Below are 24,895 nucleotides of genomic sequence, written 5' to 3' on the forward strand. Positions count from 1 at the left end.
GATAATTATGCGGTGTGGTGAGTAGACCAGTTCAGTGTCAAGCCCAGACTCTGTGCTGATGACACAAGTGACAGAGTGCATGAGTGATAACATCCTGCAATGGATAAGCACTACTAAGCTGGGCATTACGGAAAGCTTAGCTCAAATGTTATCTCGAAGGGTCAGTCACACCAACTATAAGTGATGGGTCTGGCTGGACTACCGGTCATAAATCAAATCCAAGCTATGCTAGGATTCCTAAGTGCCATATCTGCTTGCATACAAATACAGTGATGACAGTGCATGTGACATAAAGGCATTAACAAATAGTGCAAATGCAAGCATCATCTTTTCAAATATGAAAAGGACCTATTTCTTACTATAAAATCCCTGTATATTATTTTAAATGTGGTATGAAACATTTTTCTTCTGTCATGCCAAACCATAGCAACAATATGTGCAATAATTTAGCGTTCATGCATCAACTCCTCACTAACTTTTAGCTCTCTCTCTCTCTCTCTCTCTCTCTCTCTCTCTCTCTCTCTCTCTCTCTCTCTCTCTCTCTCTCTCTCTCTCTCTCTCTCTCTCCAGATTTTCAAAAGGGACATCAAACCAAAAACCTAAGTGGGCTAAACAAAGTGGACTATTTCAAAGCCGTTTCATATGCCCACCCCCTCTCTCTTTTCTTCTGTCTGTCTCACAGCTGTGTCTCATATGTTCATGAGGCCCCTGGAAGTGTGAGACACCAGAAGGGGAACATTTGCAATAGCTCAGCTCCACCTGGTTCGGCTGTTTTAACAGGCCGTCGGTTTGTGCAGCGCACACAGTGGGGTTACGTCAAAAAACGTAGATGAGGGAGGACAGGACAGGCCAACAGGGAGGGGAGAGAGGAAAAAATGTGCCTCCACCCTCTCATGTCCTTGCACCTCGACCCCACACTGCTTCATCCGAGGGTCAGTTTACCCAGGAAAAAAAACGTTTTACTGTATCGACTGTTGGTCTGCTTGCTCGAACCCCCCTTCACCGAACCTTATCCGACTCCCTGGATGCACAGGTCTTCAAAGGACTGCTGCCTGCTGCTTTTTGAAGCAACACATGAAATAAATATTAATTTGACCTCTGACCACATGACTTCAGCGCCTAAATGGAATTAACCAGGCAGATGGAAAGAGACCAACTCCTTCTATTAATGAAAAGAAAGAAAATGAGAAGAAAGAAAATGTTTTGAAGAGATGAAACTGTCACTGAGGTGTGCATGGTTTCCCAGTGATGTTTGGCTGCACGGCTGTGTGGTCTTCTTTGCAGCATCATGCTCCAACCTGTTGTAATGAGTGCGGAGGTGTGCATTTGTCTTGGATCACCGAAGGACTGAGCGCATGTGCGTGAGTTCGAATACTCTGGGTCAAAGGTAAGCTTGACCCTGATCATTTCAAAACTACTCAAATACAAAACTAATAGAAGAAATAAAGTACACATAAGCAGGGGTGTAAACTATTGTGGAGTTCAACTCGTAAACGTGTATCCATGTTTTCCAACTAGATTATCAGTTAGTTTTTTTTGTTTTGTTTTATTGAATTATATGTAATGATACAGGTTTTGACAGTATATGTTACGGCGTGTCTTGGCTGTGCATTTTTAAAACACCATTCATCTGAATGTTACATACCTGAGAAAAAAAATTCCACTATACTTTTGGAATTTCTTTCAAGTGTGTCATTGACAGAAAGTTCAAACACTGTTTGTTCTGCCTTTCTGCTTTAGTTCCCCTTGTCAAAGGCCCCTCAGTGCAGCTCACCCAGCCTGGCCTCAGCCTGTGCCCACTGTTTACTGGGACCGTCACCAGGCCCATGGAGCCCCAAACAAAGGGGGGTCTGTTTCTATTGTCCTGACCAGGATTGTCAGCCCCTCTCTGGGCACAAACCGCATAGAGGGCTGGGGGATGCTGGAGGAGAGATGGGGAGGATTTGACCTCATCAGGCTTAAAGCAAGGGTAGGAGAGCAAGTAACTGAGACAATGAAGGAGAAGGAAAAGAAAGTGAGAAAGAACGGAAGATGTATAGTTACAACCAGAGACCCTTTCAAGCCCCTCTGTCAGAAACTGCTGTAATGTAAACACCTGCGGCCATTAGCTGATCCTATCTGAGGCACCGGATAGAGATGTTTATACATTTCAGGTTACTACTGGTTAAAAGCAAGTTAAAAGCAAAATGGAGATTAGGTATACACAATGACTCGTGGCAGGCTATGTATTCATACTTAAAGCCAGTTTGAACTGTCATCACAAAAAAAAAATGGAACGACGTTGAAATTACAAATAAGCACAGTAAATAGACAGGAAGGTGAGCTAAGTAAAACCCAAGACACACTCTGCTTCCTTTCCTCCCTTCTTCTGTTTGCAATCATAGCTTAAGCCGTCTGGCAGCCCTCTCTTGCTGTGCCATTGAAGTCTAATTTTATTGTCATAAAAATCACCTGGCAAAGGGAGCCTGTAAACATCTCCACAACAGAGCCTTTAAAAGGCCACTCTGTGAGCAATGAACACTGTGTAAGATAAAGCAGTCGTTGGAGGCCATCTGAAATCCCCCTCGCTTGTGTCAGCAAGAGCAGAGCGCATAAGAGGGTCAGCAGCGTTCCATTAAAAGTGTGGCGTTTAAGAGGTGCTGGTGCCAGGGGGGCAGATGGAGGAATGAAGCAGCTGCAAAACATCTGTACCCCTCCCTTCCAGTCTGTGCTCTGTCTGCGCACCACTGCCTTTGTCACTAACTTCCTGTTATAGCGCTGGAGATAGAAAGCCGGGATAACTTCAGAAATGCCAGGCGAAATAGCCGTGGTGAGGCCGCCTGACATCAAAAGACAACTGAGGTTAGAGTCTCACAACCACATGGACCGAGGTATTCAGAGTGCACCTGCAGATCACTGAGAAACTATTTTAGTGGAGGCAGTGCATCTGCATGTTGCAACATCACCAGATTCTGTAGTGTTGGAGCACCAAAAAGCAAATAATTGCTCTTATGAGAGGTGTATTTTCCACCACACTGTTGCCACTGCCTACATGTCTGTTATAAGTAAATCCACACAAGCCTGCAGGTCGCAGTAATTGTGGGAAAGAATGAAAAAAAACGAATTTGAAACGAAGCATCTTACAAGTCTCTCCCTAATCCGTCATGTGTTTGCACACGTAGCCTCAAGTCTTTCTCCAAAGCAGATCTACCTCTCTCTCTCTCTCTCTCTCTCTCTCTCTCTCTCTCTCTCTCTCTCTCTCTCTCTCTCTCTCTCTCTCTCTCTCTCTCTCTCTCTCTCTCTCTCTCTCTCTCTCTCTCTCTCCCTGCTCCTCCCAGCTCAGCACATTGCGCCTCCTCATAACTTGCCCGTGTCTGTTCTGTCCCGGTGAAACGCAGCCTTCACTCTGCGCTCCAGTTGGTGGCTTTTGATCACAGGTTGTGTGTGAGAACAGAGATCCAGCCGGACGCGCTCAATAAAAGAGAAAAGAAAGGACTTTAAGGTTAATTTGATGTTTCATTGGGAGCACTCCCCTCAACATGAGGGTCCGTGACTGATTTTTAGAGATACAGACTGCGTGCACCTCAAAGTTTGTTATCCATTCCTTTGAGTTTCGCTGAACATTACGGGGCGCAATTACGCACGGTGAGGTCCAATGGCACCGATTCTGGATAGACGGGCACCGGCTCTGCTCTTGGTCTGGAGCTATTGCGTCCTTGCGGATTCTGCCTTCACGAACTTTACTCTGGACAATGAGTTCCACTCCAGTTTCATCCACCGCCGGCTGAAGAGCCAGGAGCGCAGGGAGATGCAGCGGGAGATCCTGTCGATATTGGGGCTGCCGCACCGACCGCGACCCCACCTCCACGGAAAGCACAATGCTGCTCCGATGTTTATGTTGGACTTGTACAACGCTATGTCCACAGAAGGGGACGAGGACAGATATTCATACCCCTACAAGCCCGTCTTCACCACACAGGGTCCCCCGATAGCCAGCCTGCAAGACAACAACTTCTTGAACGATGCAGACATGGTCATGAGCTTTGTGAATTTAGGTAGGCGCTTTATTCTTTCAAGCTTTCCGTGACCAACAACAACAAAAATGTATACACTGAATATACTTTTTTTTTTTTTTTTTTTTAAACAAAACAACATTACACATGCAAAAAAAAAAAAGCCATTTAATGTTATGGACACAGTGCACAGAGTTTTTGTTGTTATGTCTTTTGGACCTGTTTGCTTCATTGCTTCCAGAATAGCATGTCTTTATCCTTCACCTTGTGAAATTAATAGTGTCAGTCAATATTCTTTAAAGATGAATGGTGATTTAGCAGAAGCACTTGGTTGTTTCACCCATATACTTTTCTGGTGTACACCTGCATGCCCAATGATCATGCTTAGGCCCCCACACACTTATCCAGATAATTCCAGGAGTGTCAAATTCCTGTGTCCCCTTCTCTTAAACAGCTGTGCAACCAGCTAATGTTCAGGTGCTCAGGCTCTGGATGATGGACCTGCAGAGCACCTAGTATGTCAGCCCTGTGTTATCTCAAGAATGAGTAAGTCAACAGCAGAGTGGGTTCAAAGTGCACTAGGTCCTCCCTTCTCTCTAATCTAGAGACATCCCTATAGACACACACCACAAAGCAATTCCAGCCAGTGATGACCTGAACTTACTTTAATCGCATTTGGCAGTTTGAAAAATGACCTGTGATGTTGGAGGATGCACTTCGGTCCAATTGTTTTGTTGAATGTTATTCCATCAACGCTAAACAAGTCAGAATACTCATTGAAATCCAGCAGTCGATCGCTGTCAGCCACAGTTAACGGTTGTTAAGTGTGAATTATCACAACATTTGCAGACTCCACAGATAGATGAGCAGACCATTATAATTACATTTGCTTGACAAATTATGTAGTCACAGCAACAGTTTCACTTGTGTTCTAGATGAGTCACAGTAGCACATTCATTTGGCACGAAACAGACAAAACAATAAATCTAAGTCTGAGGAGATACACATGGTAGCAAGATTTGTTTGGGGGGGCGATTTCGTGAAAATATTCTTTTACGTTCAATCCTGGAGAGATCATTGTTGAGAGTCTTGGCAAGTGAGAGGGAGGTGACACTGGTTCCTTAACTGCACTGTGTAATTACTGTGGGAGCTGCTGCATTGTGACTATTTTTGACAGACTGTGACACAGATGGATTTGACCACAGAGACTCGCAAAGTGAAGGGCCAAGGCTGCAGTAAACTAACAAGAAAAGGAGCATTTGAGAGAAAAGGACCAGTGATTCAGTTGATCTTTTTTTTTTTCTCACAAGTATCATGCTCAAATCAGACTGAAATGTGGGACATCAGCCCGTGAGAACATTTTCATGTCATAGGAATCATGGAAAATAAAGTCACGTTGCCTCCCTGCAAAACAAAACAAAAAACAAACTTGAGGCTAATGTAATTACTAATGGCATTTGCTCAGGTTGAGTCTTCTTCGTGGCACAGGGCTCGGTGTTTCCATGAATGTGGCTCATTTGGATATAATGTAGGCACATCTGCCACGTGTTGCATCTGTCAGTGGGACTCATTGTGAGGTTTGTTATTTAGTCTCTTGTGATACTGTGAAACGTTTGTCTGAGCAGCTTGATTCAAACCAGCAGATAATATGCTGTTTCACTCTCCTTTTAGAGAGAGAGAGAGAGAGAGAGAGAGAGAGAGAGAGAGAGAGAGAGAGAGAACTTGATGGCTATCAAATGGATTGACTGTTTCCTCTGCAAATTCCTTCCTTTCCACATTTGCTCGTTGTGGTTTTTGTTTTCTTATTTAGGTTGTCTGAGTGCAAAATGAGTGTGGCTTTCATTTAAAAACTGTCTCTCAAAGCCCTGCACGTCTCTATAACTACCAAGCCCAAGGTACATTACTCAGACTTTGTACCCTGGTTACTGCTTCCTGAGAAGCATGTTTCCTTGCACTCACTTGTGCTTTTATTGAAGGCCAAATACTATAACACGGATTGTTGTGAATTCAGACCTCAACCCCCCCCCCCAAAAAAAAAAAAACCCCAACAAATTTTTGCACTGTAAGACTTGCTTTGTTCGTAGTCAAACAGAATTATCTCCTTGTTACTGATTGCCACTTAAGCGGATCTGATGCACTTTGTTGTCAGCTCGTGCGAGCACTGTAGAGTCCGTCCTGGCCAGCGAGGGTGGGTGTGGATTTTGGGATTGACCCAGGCCAGGGACGTCCTCGTACTGAGTCACTTCAGTTTAAAAGCCCAGCTGTGTAAATGCCTTACGGCACACATTCAGAATGTACACATGCAACACAGGTCACCCAGCCACTGGGTGTGTGCCGGACATGTCGTGATCGCACGCACATACACACGCATTCTCAAGGTGGCAACACAGCATAACATTATATTCTCCAGTAATAATTATTTATTGAGGTCCCTTTGGTTTCTGGCAGCATTAGCCCTCAGCCACTGTGAGTAAAGGCATTTCCTTCTTCACGAAACCACAGCCATTCGGAGCTTTTGGCGGCTACTCTGGCTGGTGCTGAGCCACGGTTGAGTTCAATTAATGCTAAGCTTTCACACACAGCCGTCAGCTATCCAGGAACATGCGTGAGCATTCACAATGCCCACGTGCACCTTTCCCAGCTGCAGGAAAGGGCTGTGACTTGGACGTCTGCTATTTGCATCCTGGATGACTGAAAGAGCAGCAACATCGTCACCTGTACTTGTGTTTATGTGTGTAGGAGGAGTTATTGTCTTTTACTCTAAGATGTTATCATGAGGTGAGTTAGTCACTGCTTCCTTATTTTCCCGGTTCTCATGCAACCCTTTTCGGATCAGAGTAACCCTACAAGAGGGTGAATAGAGACTGCTTTCACCCGACGCAATAATTCAACGTCATGTCTTTTCCACACGTTAAGTGTTTGTATTGAGATAATAATGTTGTGTCATTGTGATTGTTCAGAAGTTGAGAAAAAGACGGATGTTATCCAATGTTTGATCTGGCTGTCAACAAGCCCTCAGTCTTCGGACACTATCAAACTTTAGTTTCCTGTCTGTGACCCTCAGCCTCATGTCTGCTGGGTCACTGCAATGATGTGAATCAAGGATACCAATACACACTTACATTTTTTTGGTACTTCTTTGTATTTTTGAAATGGCAGTAGCCCTTAGCTTTAAACAAATATTATTTAGACAAAGTAAGCTAAACATTTGGAAAAGACTCTTTTCTGTACTTAGGCACTATAGTGTACATCCAGTAAACTGTTGATAATGAGGAGTATTGCATGTGGGGTAATACAAAATGATCTATCGTGCTTACATTTACTGAAATGAAGAAAGAGTAAGTGGCTCATTCACTTACTTTAAATTGTTTAGAAGTGAGGAAGAAGTCATCACAGCAGATTTAACTGTAATGACTAATAACTAAAAATAGCCCTGACTTTTAAGCATTTTGATTTGTTTATAAGCAAAACATTAACAACAACCCCACACATGTAATTTAGTTAGACAGTTTAGAATGCGACAAGCTTATTTTTGGCAAATATTAAGAGTTTGGAATCACACTTTTTGAGTATGAGATTACAATATAAATGAATACATTAGTAAAAAAAAACAAATCTTCAATTAACATGTAAAAAAAACATACAAAAAGTACAAATATAACTTTGATACAAAAATAATCTAAATATCAATATAGTTACACAGAATTAACCTAGGGGCAGTTATAAATAGATACGATGTGAATAAATGTATATACATATACAATGGTCTTGTGTAATATATAAAAAAAATGCTTATATTTAATGCTTATGTATTTTTTGATACAAATTATATATATATTTTAAATACAATCCAAACCTACATACAAACAACCCAACTTAACCTTAAATGACTTTATATTTGTTTTTAAAGTGTTGTTTTTGTTGTTAAAGGGTTGTGTATGCTCTGTTTTCATTCTGACTGACCCATAGTTTTATGCCATCAGTGGTCAAAGATAACCTTTCCAAAAATAACCTTTAATTTCATTGTACTCGTATAATAAATACAAACAATAAAAACATTCTACTCTACTCTACTCTACTCTACTCTACTCTACTCTACTCTACTCTACTCTACTCTACTCTACTCTACTCTACTCTATTCCATTCAATTCTATTCTATTCTATTCTATTCTATTCTATTCTATTCTATTCTATTCTATTCTATTCTATTCTATTTATTGTCATTCAATGGCAGTAAATGTTAAATCAACATTCTCTTACTATAATGCTTTCTCTGTAACTAAAGTAGGTCAACATTTGTGTCTGGAAACTCAGAAAAAGCAGTAAAGAAAAATCAAGCCGCCGAAACACATGTGAGTCCAGGGTGTATTTAATTGTTAAGTGTTCTGCTGCTGTTAATCGGCCCCAGATGTGATACATCTCACTAAATGGAGTTGAAAAGCCGTAAACAAACACATCACCTTTGCTTTCCTTTCTCTCATTGCTGCAATATGCTCAATTTCGTCGACTCATCATCTCGCACTAAACAAGTCACGGTGACGAGGTGAAAAGCTTTCTTATGGAACGGTGAGTCATATCAAAACTCTGCCTATATTTAACTGTGAGTCGAGGCTGTGATCAGACGTATCGTACAGACTTGGCTTGCAGAATGAGTCAGAGCACTACTAGCTAATTATGCCCTGTGTTACCTTAGTGACCTGACAGGACACCACCTGGCCGTCCACCACTCCACACCTCCTGTCTGCTCCCGCAGAAGCCGTCACCACACCTTTTTCTGCTCTATAGTACATGTTAAAGGCGAGATAATAGAGAGCAGGGAAGGCTCGAAATGTCCAATTAGGCTATTAGAGGTTTTGGCTTTCGGACAGTGTCGTGTCATTAGCTTGCACTCTCCTGGTTGGAAGTAGTTGTGTTACACCGGAGGCACGTAAGTCTAGTTTTATATTTGATATTAGATTATTCATGTAATTTTCACTTTGGACTTCCAGTGTGCGACGCACTCATCTCGAACATTCATTCTGCTCCCACCCTTCTTTGTATCGCTTCTTGCATTCCTCCTCACAGTGGGCTGCTTGTGGTGCTGAGCTTAATACAGATGTTTCCCTCTGACTTCAGGCCAGAGCAGCTGTGTGGAGAAACTTTATCTTTTTAGAGTCCGGCAAGTCCCCTCAACCCAGCCTCCACCATCATGTCTGGCTCAGTCTTCAATCTGTCCTACAACGAACGCCACCTGACACCAAATTTCCCTGCCTCCCCCCCTGAACTAACAGTATTGATTATCAGCGCTGACCTCGCCATTTTAATTAGTTAGTTATCATATGGCCCCAGTAGGGCTGTGTGGTGTTTAGTGTTCAACCTCCTACTACAGCCCTCATCTCCAGAGGTTTAAATCTTCTGCGCTTGCAGACATAAAACATTTCAACACTTTCTCAAGTTCTTTTGTATGTTTTTCCAGTCCCCACTTCTCTCTCACACATGCACACATGCATAGACTGACATGCGCTCACGCACGCACACACGCACGCACTACCCCAAAAAATATTCCCTGCCTCTCAAATTAATTTCTCCCCTTATCTCTATGTGTAATGATAAATTGATGACTTTGTCTTCTATTCTCGAACTAGAAGCTGATTCCTCCATTGTGTTTCACTCGGCTTCTCATATAAAGACTCAAAAAAAGTTGCCGCTCCAGAGTACGTGTTGAAGGCCACTCTTTGGTCTGTGCAAGCAGCTTGCCTTTGACACTGTTAACAGGCTTTTCTCCCTTGTGTGGATTTATGCAACGGCTTCTGTGTGCACTACCAGTGGTCTAAATACGCTTGCATGCAATAAGCACATGCACAAAATGAAATGCATGCTCATGTTTTTGTTAACGCAAAAGGAATGTCTCTGGAGCTAATTAGTGTTATTGAGTGCATGTTTTATTGCCTTGTGCCGGACAGGGAGTGAGCAGAAGCAGTGGAATGTAACAGTTGGTACACATAGCCCTGCCTTCTTGCCAGGTAATTTCTCTTAATGCACTCCTTGGTTTGATTGATAGCATCAAGGCCTATTGAGTAAATAAATACCCATGTTACAGACTAAGAATCTCTCCTCTCCCAGGCTTCAAGCAACTCTACAAAGTGCACAGCTGGCGCGATCTAGAAAAACGACGTTTTTATTTTCACATTTAGTATGTCTCACGTTCACCTGTTGAACCCAGGAGTCCAGAATGACATCTGGATGTACATAGCAGAGCCTCCGTGCACTTGGCCAAGCTGAGGCACTTGCTGGGAGGGATGATGAAACACTCCACGGGTGGGACTTGACAATGTGGCGAGTGGTCAAAAAGCCCAGATGTACTAAGCAGCAGGCATTCTCTGCTTTAGTGATGGACGGACCTCCTTCATTGCCAGGAATGTTGAGCTCAATTTAGTTTTTCTCATAATGTCTCTCTCTTGTTCTGCTTTTTTTTTTCTTCTTCTTTCCCGTGACTTTGATCTTGCAGTTACTCACTTTGCTAACTTTATTTCCACCCATCTTGTGACTTTTATGTGATCCGAATAACTTTGGCGTTGCCTTATCAGTGACCGGGAGCATGTAAGACTCCTCTGCACTCTCATGAAGATGGGTACCAAGCAGTGAAGCTGAGACTTCAGATGTGGGCCAGAACACAGCCAGAGATCCCTGGACCAATAGCTTAACGATAACAAATACAACACTCTTTGCTTGGTACCGGGGCACTGAATGTTCAGAGAGGAGAGGACGAATGAAATGAGAGGAAGGGCTAAAAGATAGAAGAAGAAAGAAGAGGGAGAAGGATAAGAAAATTAGTTGCATCTATTTGGATTACAAGTGGATGCCATGCATTTTTTTTTTTAAAGCAAGTGCATTTCATTCTTGACTTCTTTTCCTTGAGGGGACATCATGTGCTTGAGAACCTGCATGTTTAAGACAGTTCTGTGTGCGTTTGCTCATAGTAAAACACTATTTTAGAGCCACCTACTCTGCCCAGTCACCAGCTGCACTGTGATGTGTGCGAGCTTGCCAAGCGGAAGATTGCTTTAGTGGAAGCCCATAACACTGACCAGATTCCTCGCCAGGCTCCAATAGCTGAATCAAAGCTTGTAAACGCCGAGCAACAATTGTATGCGAGTGGTTTTATGATAAGTTATGAAATATTGCGTCTGTGCAGCATAGAGTATGAACTGGCTGCAGCAGGTTTGTGTTTATTTGGGCATGTGTGCAGCTGTGTTTCCCTTGTGTTTCCTCCACAGCTAGTTTGTTTGTTTTAAAAAGGAATGGGCTGTGATTAAACAAAATAAACAACCAGCTGTTAAAATCAGGATGCCAGCCTGCCCATCATTTGGGCGTATGATGCGGGAGAAGAAATCGCTTAAGTCGCCGGTTGTGCCAAAGTGCGTATTGTATGCGAATGTTCCTGAGGTCTATTATAAGCGGTTGGCTTGGCTGGATGAAGAGGGTGTGGCTCCTGTGGCCACAAAATTAAAGAACATAAAAACAAGGGGATGAGGGGAACAGAGAGTGGGGGAAAGCTGAATGGCTGCGGTTTGTAGTCTGCGAGATGTTCTATCCTGCAGTTAAAAGGAAATGCAGATGGTTACAGTGACATTGGTGCAGAGAGATCCCTCGCTGCTTGGCACACATCGCTCCGCACCCTTTCATCCATGTTCCTCAACACATTATATCATGAAACAAAAACAATGAAAGCTGACGATTTAGGATGTGGTTTCTTTGTTGCCACCATTGCCTTTCACTACTATACAATCAATCTCAACAGACCTCTGCGAGAACAAGTTTGTGCATATGTTTTTTTTTATTCAAGACAGCTCACTTTGATCTGAGATTCCTACAGATATTGAGTCCTTTTCAAATGAAGGACACAGTTTGTGTTAAATGATGAATATGTTGTTTTTCTCACGCTTTGAATTTTAGGAGAACATTAGTGCCACATGGATTATTTTCAGGCAGCGATAGATAGCCTAGTGACCTACTGTTGCACTGTGCAGTTCTATAGCTGCACAGTGGAAAAACAGAAAGGATCTACAGCAGGTGGTGAGAGTATTAGAGCACATTGAAAAATACCACACCAAAAATCCCTGAAAGCTCACTTCCTGGGCTGCTTCAGATTTTAGAATGATGTTGATCGTTTCACATAAACTCCAGAAAACAATTGACATCAGACCCCCAAATACATGTTGCATTGAGTTGTGAAGATGTAAATAAAAAGTAGTCACTGTCAGTAAATGGTGTATATTTCAGATTTCTGTCAAAATATATATACTCATACTAAAAGTATTCCAAACACATTCCCAAAAATGTTGAGATGGTGTGTTGATATCCAACTAAAACGGGATGCAGAGGTTCAGCTCACACCCATATTTCATTCAAAATAGAACATAGATAACAGATGTAAAAGTTAAACCTTTTTACCATTTCATGAATTTGATGACAGCATCACATCTCATACCCAACTTTTCAACATCTGGAAACATCTGGAACTTAAAGGGATAAATGCCTGGATATTTTGGAAGAGAAGTGGTTTTCCTATTTTGTCTGATGTAGTATTCTCGCTGCATAGCAGTCCTGGGTCATTGCTGAAGATTTCATTCCATAAACTAGTTTTTATTGTTCAAAGAGCTATAATGCAGGCAGGTTGGTGCTACTGTGAATTCATGTTGTGACAGTTGTACTCCATGGTCAAGCATTGAGTTGGTGTCCTCTTAAATGAATTTATCTGGACGCATACATAAGTTGTTGTAAAACATTTATGGGTTGCACTAATGCACCAATGTGCACCAATAACAAGAATGAACAAATTCTACTTTACAGATTTTGTGGCTTCAAAGAACAATTAAAAATTTCCAAAGAAAAGTTTTCCAATTTGCTTCACATCTTTGTTAGTGAGCATTCAAAGTCAAGTCAAAGTCAAAGTCAGCTTTATTGTCAAGTGTGCTAATATGCATGACATACTGCACTGATTAAATTTCAGTCCTCTCAGACCCACAGTGCAAAAGGCATGTAACAATATATGAAAAAAATAACAATTTAAAGATTTAAAAATATATATATCATATATATATTCCCCAGTAGAAGAAACTGTATTTAGACTGTGCGCACACCTGGCGTCTTCTTTGCATATATTTGTGGACATGCATCTAAAAGTAAACTGTTAAGCGACTATGCCTCTCTAGAATGTTTTTTTTTTTTGGTTTAAAATACTAAAATGCAGTTTTGACCTGTTACCAATTATGCTAGCTGCCCCACCCTGACATTTATTGCCCCTGTCTTAACAATTTAAAATGTCATTGCTGGCGTTAGTTTGATATGTGTGAATTTCAGTTCATTGCATCCTGTTTTTATTTACATTTGACACATTTTTCAGCCTTCCTCGTATTGAAGATTTATACCAGCTGAAATGAGTGAGAAAGAGAAGCCAGAATGAAGCTTTAAAGTTAGATACATTACTGTGCCAGGCTGTTACATATCCAGTAGAAGTCTCTGGTCCATGATGCTCAGCAAAGCATGAGGTGGAACCCAGCACTACAGTTTTATGGTTGTTGAGGGCAAGTATTTTTAATGGCTGCAGTGAGAGGGAGAGTGAGAGGTCAGCGATGCTGCTGTGTGTATAATCTCAAACGTCTTGATGGCCTTCAAGTCGGAAAACTCGGAAAAGTTTGGTCTGACCACAAGTCTTAGATGTAAAGACTCTTCTTCCTGTGGTTGCCGTTTCTGCTTGCGCACAGGCTCAAACCATGTGTGAGTGTACCGAGTGCGCGTGCGCCCACACGCAGGCACGCACGCACACACACACACACACACACACACACACACACACACACGCGCACACACACACACGCACACACACACACACACACACACACACACACACACACACACACACACACACACACACACACACACACACACACACACACACACACACACACACACACACACACACACACACACATACACACACACACACACACACACACACACACACACACACACACAGAGCGGTGAGTTAATGATCGTTAAAAGTGTGAGTAAGTTATAGCATGAGACTCCGCTGAACCTTTCCCAGGGATCCGACAGCAGTATAAATACATCACGCAGGCATGATGTCATCAGTAGTCGCCAGTGGGCAGGATATTTCCTAACGTGGTAATCGCCCTACTGTGGGTAGTCACTCTGTACCCGAGAGATCAAACTGTCTTTAGTGTTTATAGGATAAACATCTTGAGCAATTTACGCGTCTCCTCCCTCAGTTTGTGGAAACAGTGACTTACTTGTTCCACGTATTGTGTTTAAAACATTGTTAATGTGAGAGCAACTGTTAAATAAGGAAAGAGTCACAGTAGCATCACTCCCATTTGCGTGATTCAGGCCACTATTACAGTTTTCCTTGTGAATGTACAAACTGTGTTGGGAACTAATCCCACTCTGGTTACATTGACCCCAGGTTTCTGGATTTGGGCACCAGGTGTGTTATTACAGTTAATGAGCTCCGTAGGGATGTGGAAGGAGGTGCAGACAGTGGTGGTGAACTCCAGGGAAATTACAATGGGAGGGGGGGGAGAGTGGGGGCGAAGCTTAAGCTGTTGGTTGAGAGAAGTGAGAGTAGTGCCAGGGGTGAGTTCGTTCCCCTGCCGAGTAGCGGAAGCGCGGAGGGCAGTTCTGAGGGGTGTGAGGGTGGCGAACAGACACTTGGGCTAATGTGAGCCGTCAGATCTGTCTGCTGCTGCTACGAGGCCCGAGGTGTCGTGGAAGTGTCTTGGGTCCGCCGGCCAGCAGGAGAGAGAAAAAATGAGGCAGAGGCAAAGCAAAGGGGAATGAAGAAAGAGGCCAAACTGGCAGAGTGACAGAGGAGTTAAAAGATCACATGTGTGTTAATTAATGTTTTATTACTTTCAACAAACACCAAACTCAACAAACCCTGGAGTGTGTTTGTTCATTCTTTTAAGCTGTCTAATTTCCTAACAGTTTCTGTGGCTTTTTTTTTTTTTTTTTTTTTTAATCCAGTGACTACCGGTATCTAAATTTAAATGAAGTAGATCATAAACTGAATGTGGTATTGACTCACAGTAAATCTACTGTGGCTACATTCATTGTAACGAAGGCACATATGTGCACAAGCCTGATGTGGCTTTGACGTCACAGACAATGTCTATTGCCGGACAAAACCTCTGGTGCTTTGTTCACAAATACCACCAATATAACTTTTACATCAGCAAATAGTTTTGGGGGGATATTTTCTTAGACACACAACTGAGATGCTGGCTTTTAGCAGGAAGTGTACTCTTTGTAGGATAAGATGTTTATCCAGTGTTCCCTCTGTAACCCTCTGGTTGCCAGGTGGACAATTAAGACTGGAGGATGAAGGAGTAACCGTCAACTTGATAGCTCTGATGTGTGCTGCTGTGCATGTGTGTGGGCCGCTTAAGTCAAATGATGTGGGATAGCCGTGCATCATCAGCATGTGCAGGAAAAGCAATTCAGATGTCTGACCCAATGATAAAAGGAGTTTACTGTGGAAGCATATATGTTTGTCTGCCCGTGTGTGTTTGTCTCTTTACATGTGTATGTTGTTGCATCTCTAATTATGGATTACAGAAACCCATAATGATTGTGTTACCCTGCTGTGACGCACGAGACCGTTCACTTCACAGGCAATACTTGGCAATCAGTGTGTGCGTGCAGTGTAGCGTGTGGATGTGTGCGTCCGTGTGACAAGTGGCAAGTGTGTGTGTGTGTGTGTGTGTATTTGTGACACAGGTGGAGAGAAGGCTACTCACTTCCTCTCAGAGGAAATCATAAATGCACCATCTTGTCTGAGCTTCTCTCCCCTCGTCTAATTACTTCCATTCAAAGAGGCCTATAAGAGAACAACACAGTAAAACAAAAACAGAATAACAGCCACACTCTTTGGCCAGTTCCTTTTCTCTCTTAAACTGCTCTGATGAAATTTACGTTTTAAACAACGTAAGTGCGAGATGCAAAGGGAGTACTTGGCGTGGGAGTTTTACGGCAGCCCCCTTTTGAGGCTTGAGAGCAGGTCTGGGTTTCTCCCCAGAGGGAGTGCACCTGCACCTGGCCACAGGAACAGGGAGAGGTCCACAGACTACTTGAAGAATAAGCAGGCACTGGTGTGTAGATAAAAGAAACAGAAATGAAACTTTGCAAAAGAATCAGCAAATACATGTTTTTTTTCCATAGTTGTAAAAGGGCACTTTCCAGAGGAGGTCATTACAAGAAGTAGATACCAATATTGACAGAAGGAGAATGAAAACAGAAAAAGTTGAAACACTTTATTTAGGTTCAGACTTCATTCAGAAACCATGAGCACAAATGTTTCTTACATTTTGTAAGAGTCTGTAAGGTGGGCTGCAGGTATAAGCCAGTCACGTTACACCCACTATCATCAATATAGTAAAGCAATGGACCATTTTCTAGATCTGCCCTAGATTCCTGAAAATGTCCTGTGGATCCAATTTTGACAAACCACTCAATATTCACAGTGTGGGAGCTTTTCTGGTGGAATGAATCAAGAAAACAAAGAAATCGTGCATCTGGCTGGAGTGACCGATGTTAAATTGATAACTGTTTGTTGTGAAGCCTGCATGATCCTGAACCTCATTGTTTTTCAGACCGAGACAATAAAAGCTTGAGACATTTTTAATGGCCAACAGAGAGCAGCGCTGCCTCTCACCAGAGAGCAATTAGATTATTTCCTATTCTGCCCCTCTGGCCAATAATTTCTCAGTGCTGCTTTTATATATTTCCTCTCACCAACTGTGTTTAATAGTAAAAATGAATAAAAGAATGCAGCCTCCTGGGACATAGCACACGAGCAGTACAGTGAAATATACAAAACATTTTTCACCATTACACACTTACCTATATCACTAACAGCTCATATTGGAAGAAAACCCCAAAACAAGCTGTCATAAAGCACTTCCTGGAATTTTGGCGAGTTACTGCAATATCCCCAAAAGGTCATGAATACAAGTTTGTGTATGTGCATGTGGGTGTGAGTGCTTTACCTCCATTGTGTAGACCTAAATTACTCACAATTTTGGGACTTGTCTGAAGTTTGGGGACAAATACGAAAAAAACTAAAACCTTCAATTTTGAGTTAAATATATGTTTAGACTGAGGTTACTGAAAGATTAGGGCGAGGGTTACGATTGCATCACAAACTGGAGGTTTGGATCATGTCGTTAAGAAATTGCTTAATACATAAGATACCACGTGGAATTGAGACGTCTATGTTGATGCATTTAGCTCAAAGAATAATTGTACCGAGAGGGTTAGTGCTATATATATATATATATATATATATATTCTAAAATTTTACTATTGTGAAAAAATCACGGCGGAAACAGTTGCTTCTAGACCCAGTTAGGAAGATAACTGTGACAAATGAATCAACTGTAGCAGCAGTCCATTTGATATTAAATAGAAACAAAAAACTTGCTACAAATGTGGTTCGATCTGACAAGTTCAACAGTGTCTTGCCTTCATTGTCTTTTAGTGCATGTTGCTTGGTGTGTGAAGGCACACATGAACTTGTGGGGGGTCCGTCTGACAGTTGATAAAGAGTGAGGTGGAGGAAGACCCAGAAGAAGATGAGATACAACACAATGACCCCTGGGATGTCCTGCTGGGACATAAGAGGAGCAAGGTTGAGGGGGCACATCTTGAAGATTTGGGGGAAGGGGGGGGGGGGGGTTAAAAGGCTAAGATGGGGAGTAGAGAAGAGAGGGGGATGGGGTGGGGTGTACCAAACATGGAGCCCCAGCTCATGAGAACCAGATGAAGGGCAGACTAGATGGCTCTCTGGGGCTATGAAGGGAAGAGAAGAGGAAGAAAGGGGCTCATAAAGCTGTCAGAGTTAGCCTGCATCTCTCTATCATGGCTCCGTGGGCTCCAGATGCATCGCTTCTCGTACTAGTCCTGGATGTTTCGATCACAAGCCAACATGTGTATTGCATATCCATAGATGTGTTTAATCTGAGCCTGTGCCACAGTCTGACAAGCTATTTCAGCTCACCGCAGGGGCGGACATAATGTAAGGAAAGAGTATATTGTAACAATCTTTAAGAGGAAAAGACATTTATTGTTCGGTCTCATTTACAAACATATGTTGTGTTTCCCTGGAAGTTGCAACATAATGCTTCACAAAAAGTTTTCAAGTTTTATATACAGTCATGAGAACTCTCTCTCTCTCTTCCTCTCTCTGCTCGTAGACCTGCTGGGTCCCGGGCGGTGAAGGACGGAGATGCTAAATAGCTCATGTGAAAAGAAAACATTCTCTGCATACATGTAGTCTATAACAGATCCATTTTTCATTTCAATTGTATGTTCTTTTCTTTCCCTAGTGGAGCACGATAAGGAATTCCTACCAGTGCGACGGCATCACAGAGAGTTCAGATTCGATCTGTCAAGAATCCCTGAGGGTGAGGCCGTCACTGCAGCCGAGTTTCGGATATACAAAGATTTCATCCATGAACGTTATGATAATGAGACCTTCCGTATCAGCGTCTACCAGGTGTTGGAGGAGCACTCTGACAGGTGAGCTTGGATGTATGTATTAAATACAAGGCATGCGATACTTGATAGTCTTAATTTAAATTTTTGCCTAATTTAATAAAACATATTTTTCATACAAATAGCGGTGCTCAGTTCGCCACTTTGGTCAACATTGTTATTGTAATAATTGGCTTCAAGGCTTTTGTAAAACTACTGACTTTGGCCTCCTGATGTTGAATTTGATGCTGCTCTCACGTACACATTACAGATCCCATAAGGAAAACAGAAACCATGCCAGCTGCTGTCTAGATCAGTGTTTCACAAACTTTCTCTCCCCCAGTCCCTGATTGCCTATGACTACAGACCCCTTTGCGATCTCTATCTATTCCAAATGATGACAATACAACTCTCACCTATTCAAAAGTCTTTAAAATAACCGGATCGGCTATTAACATCTTATGAGGGCTTTCATTTTACATCACCAAATTAAAGCTCAGAGCAAGCAAAACTTCAGGAGGGTCACAGATCACAGGTTGGGAACCAGTGGTTAAGAAGGCCATTGAAAGTAATCGAGTTGACAAAGGTTTTTAAAGACACTCCTGTCTATGGAGCAGCAGACTGATGTAATATGCAGTAGGTCTTAATGAGTTAGAGTCAAATACAAGCAGAACTAATCAAATCATCATCATCATCATCATCATCATCATCATCATCATCAGGAGAAACACCTGGTCTTTTTGCTTGGCAGTCTGCTCGATGCAAGATGATGAGTTAAACGTGTTCAATGATATTCAGAGATTTATATTTTTGACCTGTAACTCTTCTTATTTTAAAAAGCCTAAAGTGAGGATGTCCAAGGGGTTGTCCGCTGTAATTTTTAGAATTTTTCACAGGTAATTGATATGTTTGGAGTTCTAACATGTTTTTCTTTACTATCCTCACTTTTTGGAGGTTAGTAAGAAAGGTGGACCCACCTTTGTGGTGTGGTTCAGCTGTACTTTGCAGGAGGTGCATGTGACTCCAGGAACAGTCTGTGTCCAGCTACCCTCAAGTCTGCCTAAAGGTTTCTGTTGTCCGGAGGGAACAACACAGTCATTTATTCCTTTGCCAGAGAAAGCCCTGGGTAAATGAATGAACTAGAGCTCTCTGACACTCTATCTGCCCAGTCATTAAATAGGTCGAGATACATGAGTGGTCACATGAAGAACAAGAGATTTTGGTCTTCAATGGTGAAAGAGTAGGAAATCTAGAGTTCACTGTTTGACAATAGGGCTGATTTGGATATGCACTATTTCTCTCATTTCTTTTCACACACTCTCTCTCTCGCAGCTGTGTTTTCCTCTCTCCCTTCCTTTCTTTATCTCCTTTTCTCTTTTTGGCTTTCTGGCTCCCCCACAAAATTCCATCACGTGATGGACTGTGTGTAGTGTATGAAAGGACCGGTCGTTTATAAAGCCATTATTGTCAATTAAGAAAATGAAGTGTTCCCCTGGGCCTCACCATCTGGAGCCCCCCCCACCTCCCTAATTCACTCGCTGTCTTGCTCCATCTCTTTCAATTGTTTCACTCCTCTTTCTCCGCTCCTCCACTCCATTAGTTTTCTCCGTGCTTCCACTTGCTGGCTTCTAAAAATCCTGTCACATGGTTCTGACCAACCATTGATTATTTGTTTGTTTTCAAATCTTCCCCAGAGAGTCGGACTTGTTTCTGTTGGACTCCAGGGTGATTTGGGCAGCACAGGAAGGCTGGTTGGTGTTTGATGTAACAGCCACCAGCAACCACTGGGTCCTGAACCCTGGCAGGAACCTGGGTTTACAGTTGGCCCTGGAGAGCACCAACGGTGAGAGTCATTTGTGTTGACACACTTTCTCATTTCAGTTAGTGGCGTTGCCACTGAAATGCACATAACACATAACAACATGAAGGTCACAATTACATTCAGAAACTTACATCATAGCTATAAAAGCCAATGAATGAGATATTTTAGTTTTATTTGTATACGTATCAAACAAAGATAAATCCCACTTCTCATCCTTCATCATCGGTCATTCAGCGCCACCATCGTTCGTCATGCCCTCAGCATCATTAGCAAGCATGCGTAAAATACACCATGCTATCCCCGCGATAACGTCTCATCGGGCGTTTGTCATCATGAGGCTCAAATGTTTGTCAGTGGAAATATTTAACAACAAACAGCGTGCAACAGAAGAGTGCGTTTGAGAACATTATCTCCCACGGGATGGCAGGATGTTACATGTTAGGTGAGGAAAACAGACACAGTATTGCTTTCAAGTTATGGGAGGGTTACACGGGGAGGGGGGCTGCATCAACTTAAGAGTGTTTGTATGTTGGATCGCGTATGAAAGGTTACAGGTGAGCGTGTACAGACAGGCGCACGGGACATCCCGCCGCCAGCAGGGACCAGAAGCCTTGATTTACCACCGAACAGCAATCATACACACATTCTTCTGTGTGAGAACAAGACAGACACTGCTGGAGAGCAAGCACACGAACAAACACACCCACCCGCACACACATTTGCACAGCATTACTTGTGAGGTCCATAAACTGGCGTGTTGCATTTTCGAGCCTTTTAACCATCAGAACAAAGTGCAAATCAACTGAAATTTGCCATAACCTGATAATAGTTCCAAACCATTTCGGAATCCTTAGACTCAAGCATGACAGTGGGGATAAACAATTTGTTTCCAAAATGGTTGGTTCCCCCAATGTGCAATCTAGTTTTGGACCCCATAAAGTGAGCAAAACAGAAAGATTCACACACACACACACACACACACACACACACACACACACACACACACACACACACACACACACACACACACACACACACACACACACACACACGTGCATGCACACGCACACGCACACGCACACGCACACGCACACGCACACTCAAACACACAGAGGCTTTGATGTTTAAAGCTGCATTTGTTCTTGGCATTTTAGAGGTGGGGAAGGGATGAAAGAAAGGAAAAGGAATTCACAGAAGAAAATCTCATCTGTGAGGATGGATGAGAGTTGTCGAGACAACAAAAGTGGAATCAAAGAGTAGAGCACCCCACACGTGGAAAAATGAAGAAAAAAAAACTTATAGTAGAAACATATTTATTTGTTTCCAAAAGTACAAACTTTCTGTTTCACGTGTTGATCTGTTTTCCTCAAATCTGAATTTGTTTGACACCTGTGGTGCTGGCCTCTCTGTCTCCCCCTACAGGAGAGAGCATCAATCCTCGCATTGCAGGGCTGATTGGCCGCAGTGGGCCGCAAAACAAGCAGCCCTTCATGGTGGCCTTTTTCAAAGCCACTGAGGTGCACCTGCGAAGCATCCGCTCGGCGCCAGGTGGGGCCAAACAACGAAACCCCAACCGCTCCAAAGGGACAAAAAGCCAAGAGGCGCTCAGAGTGGCCAATGTGGCAGGTAACGACAGGAAGTGTGTTTGTTGTGTGCTGACTCTTACTCATTGTGTTGGGATAAGTGCAGCTTTAATCCCCCTTTTGTTTGCTCTGAGAGGAATTCGTGGAATGGGACACAGATGACTGGTGTATAGCTCGACACAAGGAAACCTGCCACATTTTCACACAGCACACTCACTCACTTTTAAACACACGCATAAAGATGTGAAAATACAAAACTACCTCAGCGCAACTGATATGAATCCTGTGAGACAAAACATGTAATGCATATGCAGGGCCTTTGTTTTGGAGGTGTGAGAGGGCTATGTTTATGTGAAGCACTGAAACATTAGACGGTAATGCCTGGGCTTCAAATATCCCTCTGCTGTCTTTGTTTATTTACACAAGCATTACAGAGCAGTTGGAGCCAAGTTCCCTGCATGGAGGTAAGGCAGCACAGGCTTTTATGGCAGAACACATCTGCACTGTGCTGTGGGGCAACCGGGGCCACGACATATGGGCCAAATGGGCCTGTTTGGAACTTTGGATACCAGTGGTCTTTAACTGGATGATGAGAACCAGTTGCTCATGATCATTTCCAATGTGCGCTGCTTTCAGGAACTAATGTACCACAGATCCCCAGAGGTCACCAGAAGAAGAGAGAGATAGGATTCGATCGAAAACAGACTGCACATTTATAACACATGGACCTGGTAAAAAAAAAAAAAAAAGGGGGGTGGGGGGGTGGGGACAGGCTGAAATGAGTGGAGAAAAGACTGAGAATAAATAAAGTCGGCAGTTATGAAAATGTGGCGACGTGCACATTGCATGCACATCTGTTTCATCCAGTGGAAACTCAAAGCCCAGCAGAGTGACCTCTGAGCAGGGTGGCCCATTCATTTGAAACAATTACCAAACTGCTGCTCGATCTGGAGGTGATTTCCTTCAGTCATTGTTTAAACGTTAATGTTTTCTACAAGGACACGGACAGTTTTTTCGTCTGTTCTTCATCATTGCTGCCTAATTGGGGTCTGACTGCAGTGAATAGTTGCTCTTAGAACTGAATAGGATAACAACTTTTGTACTGAAGCATATTCTTTCTGTGTGTGTGTGTGTGTGTGTGTGTGTGTGTGTGTGTGTGTGTGTGTGTGTGTGTGTGTGTGTGTGTGTGTGTGTGTGTGTGTGTGTGTGTGTGTGTGTGTGTGTGTGTGTGTGTGTGTGTGTGTGTGTGTGTGTGCGTGCGTGCGTGCGCGTGTGTGTGCTCCCCAGAAAACAGCAGTACTGATCAGAAGCAGGCATGCAAAAAGCATGAGCTTTACGTCAGTTTCCGAGACTTGGGGTGGCAGGTATGGAAACATCATATGGAAACATCATGCAAAGTTACAATTTGTCTTAGGTTTTCTCACTAAGCTACATGAAGGCTGTCCAAATCATCCTGCTTATATAATATTACGAAGGTAAATGCAGATGGGTGACAAAAGAAATCCATTAAATAGAACCATATTGTAACCATATCGGAACCTTATTACAAATAAGCTAGTTGAATGGCAGGAATGTAATCAAGGAAGCATCATGATTTTCTCTAACTTCTGTTGTCTCAGGACTGGATCATCGCTCCAGAGGGATATGCTGCGTATTATTGCGAGGGAGAGTGTGCCTTTCCACTGAACTCCTACATGAATGCCACAAACCATGCCATTGTGCAAACCCTTGTGAGTAACCATGAAACCAGGGAGCAAAAATGCAGCAGTCATGTTAAGAGTCGAGTCACCTCAACAAATGTCAAGACAATGCGCCCATTGTCGGAACAACTTTATTTGGTGGTCGGAAAGAGTTGCACATGTCGGCATTGTGTAAACTGTCTTTTACTGTCTTTTTTTTTTTATTTTTTTTTTATCCCCCAGGTTCATTTCATCAATCCAGACACAGTCCCCAAACCGTGTTGTGCCCCGACACAGCTCCACGCCATCTCCGTGCTCTACTTTGACGACAGCTCCAACGTCATCCTCAAGAAATACCGCAACATGGTGGTCAGAGCTTGTGGCTGCCACTAGCTTGTCAGCTGTCTTCACATGAACACATGCACACACTCATGAGTAAAAAGAAGAAAAAAAAAATTAGAGGGGTGATGTGCATGAACAATCCTAATGTTCAAGTTTCCTGAATGGGGGAAAAAAAACAACAACAAAAAAACATGATGCGTGAGGTTGTTCGGAGGGGATACATTTCACAAAGGTTTAAGACTCCTCGCCACAAGTACACACATACACACACATACGCACACTTACACTCACGTTTGTGCTTTCTACTGTGTATACAAGACATTTAAAGCAGTGATTGTACTGTATATTCATTCAGTCAACAATTTTTTTCAGTAATTGTTTTAATTATTATAGTTCATTTTTTTACTGTAGAATATATATATATATATATATATATATATATATATATATATATATATATATATATATATATATATATATATATATATATATATATATATATATATATATATATATATATATATATATATATATGAGAGATGATAAGGATGGGATTTTTTTTTTTTTTAGTCCTTTGTGTAAAATGCCGTGTAAATATTTTTTCAAACAATGCAAGGGTATTTATTTCCAGGAATGTCACTTGGATATGTGTTTTTTTTATTTTTTTTTATGCATTGCTGCCTGTTTTGTTTTTCATGAAAATACACACAACCTCTGTGGAAAAGAAGAGAAATTTTACAGGAAAACACTTTGACTTGAGAGTCGAGTGTAAACCCAGCGCACCTCGCAGTGCCTCATGAACCCGACACATTTTTCATAATAGCAATCCACCAAGCTGTCATAGGGAGGGAGGGAGGGAGAGAGGGAGACAGAGAGAGAGAGAGAGAGAGAGAGAGAGAGAGGGAGCGAGAGAGAGAGGTGGGGGGAGTCTTTTATGAAACATCC

The 24,895-nt window shown here is 42.5% G+C and overlaps 1 protein-coding gene across 1 annotated transcript; it reads left to right on the forward strand.

The window, feature by feature from the left end:
- Nucleotides 1-3,406: 3,406 nt before the first annotated feature.
- bmp7b (bone morphogenetic protein 7b) lies at nt 3,407-24,301 on the forward strand. Its single transcript, XM_080496649.1, has 7 exons — nt 3,407-4,034; nt 18,377-18,569; nt 20,219-20,367; nt 21,769-21,972; nt 23,217-23,293; nt 23,549-23,659; nt 23,852-24,301. Exons 1-7 carry the CDS (start codon nt 3,635-3,637, stop codon nt 23,999-24,001), a joined length of 1,284 nt encoding a protein of 427 aa, XP_080352775.1. The 5' UTR covers nt 3,407-3,634; the 3' UTR covers nt 24,002-24,301.
- The last annotated feature ends 594 nt before the right edge of the window (nt 24,302-24,895 follow it).

Source organism: Blennius ocellaris (assembly GCF_963422515.1).
Source record: "Blennius ocellaris genome assembly, chromosome: 5".
Classification (NCBI taxonomy): domain Eukaryota; kingdom Metazoa; phylum Chordata; class Actinopteri; order Blenniiformes; family Blenniidae; genus Blennius; species Blennius ocellaris.